General features: G+C 33.7%; 1 protein-coding gene across 1 annotated transcript; it reads right to left on the minus strand.

The window, feature by feature from the left end:
* Nucleotides 166–2331, minus strand: LOC104748467. Its single transcript, XM_010470105.1, has 4 exons — nt 2142–2331; nt 1478–1811; nt 978–1394; nt 166–580 (listed from the first exon to the last, which is right to left on the minus strand). Exons 1-4 carry the CDS (start codon nt 2329–2331, stop codon nt 166–168), a joined length of 1356 nt encoding a protein of 451 aa, XP_010468407.1.

The raw sequence follows: 3353 nt of genomic DNA on the forward strand, positions 1-3353 counted from the left end.
TCTTTATATATATATATATATATATATATATATATATATATATATATATATAAAAAAGAAAATACTAAAAGTAGAATCATATTACATTGTAAACAACATTTCAATACATAATCATATAAATATTACAAAAATTACAACTCATTTGAATATAAATAATACAACAAGTCACTGGTCGAGACCGTCTTCATCATTCTTGTCTTCATCAACTCTACCAAACACAACTTCCTCTAACTCTGGTTCATCAAGAGAAAGATCTGCAAACTCAAGTCTCTCTAGATTAATCTCATCCAAAGAATCAAATTGATCACCTCCTACATCCCACATATGATTAGGACCTTCTTTATAAGCAGACTTCTTTCTTGATAAAAGACGAAGGTTAGTGTGCACAAATACCAAATCTTCAGCTCTTTGTGGAACAATTTTGTTTCTTGTTGCAGAGTGTATAAATTTGTAAGTACTCGAATTCCTTTCGCAACATGAGGATGAAGAGGGTTGTCCAAGCAACTTAAACGCTAAGGCTTGGAGTGTTGGTGCTGAAGAACCATGAACTGCCCACCATCTCAAAGGTTCTAAAATAAACCTATCATGAATAGCATGACACTACCAAAATCTTCCAAACATAAAGAGAAATTAGAATATTCAACATTAACCTCTCTTCTTTCATCTTGATTTGGAAAATACTTCATGATACAATTCTTTCTTTCTCTAGTAATCTCCAAATCTTGATGTGGAGCTTTTTTATTTTTCTCATCTCCAAGCACACTCTGATCTATAATACCTGCAGCCAACAAAAGATTTACGCTAAATAGACTATTTAAATATACAATAAACCACAAAGAAAACAATGATCCATAAAGTAGTACACGNTATATATATATATATATATATATATATATATATATATATATATATAATAGATTTTGATCACGTTAGTGCATGCATGAACACAAGGATTAGTATAATTAAAATTTACGTACCTGGGGTTTAGAGAGTGTGCCATACAATGAAGAGGAGTGTTGCTTTTGCTCCATCGAGATGTCAAAATAGAACGAATAGCATTCCAAAAAACAGAATCACCATCAAATTGTTTTCTTTCTTTTTTTAAAATAGCCTTCTTCACATCTTGAATCATACTATCCCACCATTCATAGACTAGATGAAGGGAAGGTTTATCAGTATCAGCAGCTCTAATAACACTATAGATAGGCAGAGTAAAAGATAAAGCATACTCAATACCATCCCAAAATATCTCATTTAATATCTTTTGCTTCACTGCAGATGCTCTACCCACACCATCTTCTTTATAATCATCCCATTTAGGACTGATTACAATTTGTTGTAAACCAGTTTTTATTTTTTTGAATCGTTTCAACATTACAACTGTGGAGGCAAACCTGTAAAAATAAAATTAATGATCTAATTAGACTTCATATTAAAGAATAAAAATAAGATTTAACTTATAAAATAGATTACAAACCTGTTAGAAGCTATCGTGAGGAGCTTAAGGTCACATTGTTCAGTGACAAGTACAAGCCTCATTCCATGATTCATAATGAAATTCTTGATCCAAGTCACATCTTCACTTATAGACTTTATCCAAGAACAAGCTTCATACACATCTTCATTGTTTCTTGTGGCCATTGATGGTGAACAGATGTTTTTCAAAGCAAGGTTCAATGTATGTACCACACATGGTGTCCAAAAGATAGTAGGAAAATTGGCTGAAATAAGTGAACCAGCTTTTACACAGTTTGAAGTGTTGTCGGTGACAACCTGAACCACATTCTCATGTCCCACCTCTTTTATGCATTCTATGATCAGTTATGCAATCATCTCACCAGTTTTTGTTTCACCTTCACTATTGATCGCCCTTAACATCATTGGACTACTCTCATTTGCAGCAATCAAATTAAATATTGGCCTTCGTTGTGGATCTGACCAACCATCACTACATATACTAACTCCTTTCTGTTTCCATGTGTTCTTTAAAGGCTGCAAATGCATATCTATGTTATTTTTTTCTTTTTGAAGAAGTGTCGTTCTTATTGTATTATACCCAGGTAGAACATATCCCGAAATTTGTGATGCATGCACATATGAGTTGCGGTAGTGAGGATTTCTTGCAACGTTGAAAGACAAACCAGCTTTGTAGAACATTCTAGCTACCTCACCATCACATTGTTCCCTAGCTTCATTCTGAAATGCTTTATCTAAAAGACCCATTCCCTTTATCCTCTTAGGATCAGACTCCCTTGTATCAGGAATAATCAAGAGAAGAACTAGACGGGTTCTTGGATGATGAAGGTAATGAGACTGATTTAGGAGCTGCATGTTTTATCCTCTCCTTGCATTCATCAATTAGTTTTTTCATGTGAGCTCTTTGTTGAGGAGTAACCTTCAAGCATCCTTTAATTCCCTTAATTCCTTCTTGTAACAAATGACTCAGAACTCTACTATGAGATCCGACATACAAAATATTGCAAAAATTGCATTGAAACCTCCACGACCCTCCTCCAGCCAGCTTCTCAATTTTTTCACATAAATCCACAAAGGTGCTTTGTCATCTACTACAATAGATGACTCACCAATATTTGGAGAATTTTGAGACATGGTGTCGTTATATTTCTGGAGAAAAAAACTTTGTCAGCTACTAAATTTTAACAACAAGTACATCAAAATTAATCTATAACTGAAAGTGAATAACTGAAAACATAAAAAAAACAGAGCACAACCATCATCTTGAATAATACACCGTTAATACAAACAAAACAAACAAAAACAAAGTATGATTAGATTAATATTTAAAAAAATAGCTTTGAATTTACCTTTGTCTCTTCTAGTTGGTGATTTGAGAAAAAAAATTCAGAGGCTTAGATTAAGAGTTACGAGTTGAAACAACCGACCCTTTTTTTTTTACTAATAAATAATAAACTACAACTAGTGGTCCCATACCCACTAGCCACCAAACCACATTCACAATCAACAGCGGAAAACAAACCAATAATATCCAATAAACCAATAACCAATACCATGATATCCAGTATTAATTCCAGTCACAACTAATGATCCAAACAACATAAATCAAATAACCAACAATCCTAAACAATGTTCTAGGACTCAACTCTAGCAACCTAACAGAAGCCAGACAACCAAGTGAACCACTAGAACATCCTCCTCTTCATCGCCTTGATTCCACGATCACACTTTGTCTTTACCTGCACCACAAACACATATTGAGATGCATGAGTATTTGATAAACACTCAGTGAGGCAATCCTCCCATCTACTGGGCTATACACACAAGCAATAAGATCTCTACATGCCACAAACAACAATCAATAAAACAAACCAGGC

Source organism: Camelina sativa, chromosome 15 (assembly GCF_000633955.1).
Source record: "Camelina sativa cultivar DH55 chromosome 15, Cs, whole genome shotgun sequence".
NCBI classification, from domain to species: Eukaryota; Viridiplantae; Streptophyta; class Magnoliopsida; order Brassicales; family Brassicaceae; genus Camelina; species Camelina sativa.

Excerpts from the sequence above, each read along its gene's own strand:
- LOC104748467 (XM_010470105.1), bottom strand. The coding sequence starts at position 2,331 with ATGCAGCTCCTAAATCAGTCTCATTACCTTCATCATCCAAGAACCCGT. Across the intron at positions 1,812-2,141 it reads TAGAATGTTCTACAAAGCTG|AATGCATAAAAGAGGTGGGA; the intron begins GTTTGTCTTTCA and ends AACTGATCATAG. Across the intron at positions 1,395-1,477 it reads CTCACGATAGCTTCTAACAG|GTTTGCCTCCACAGTTGTAA; the intron begins GTTTGTAATCTA and ends TTATTTTTACAG.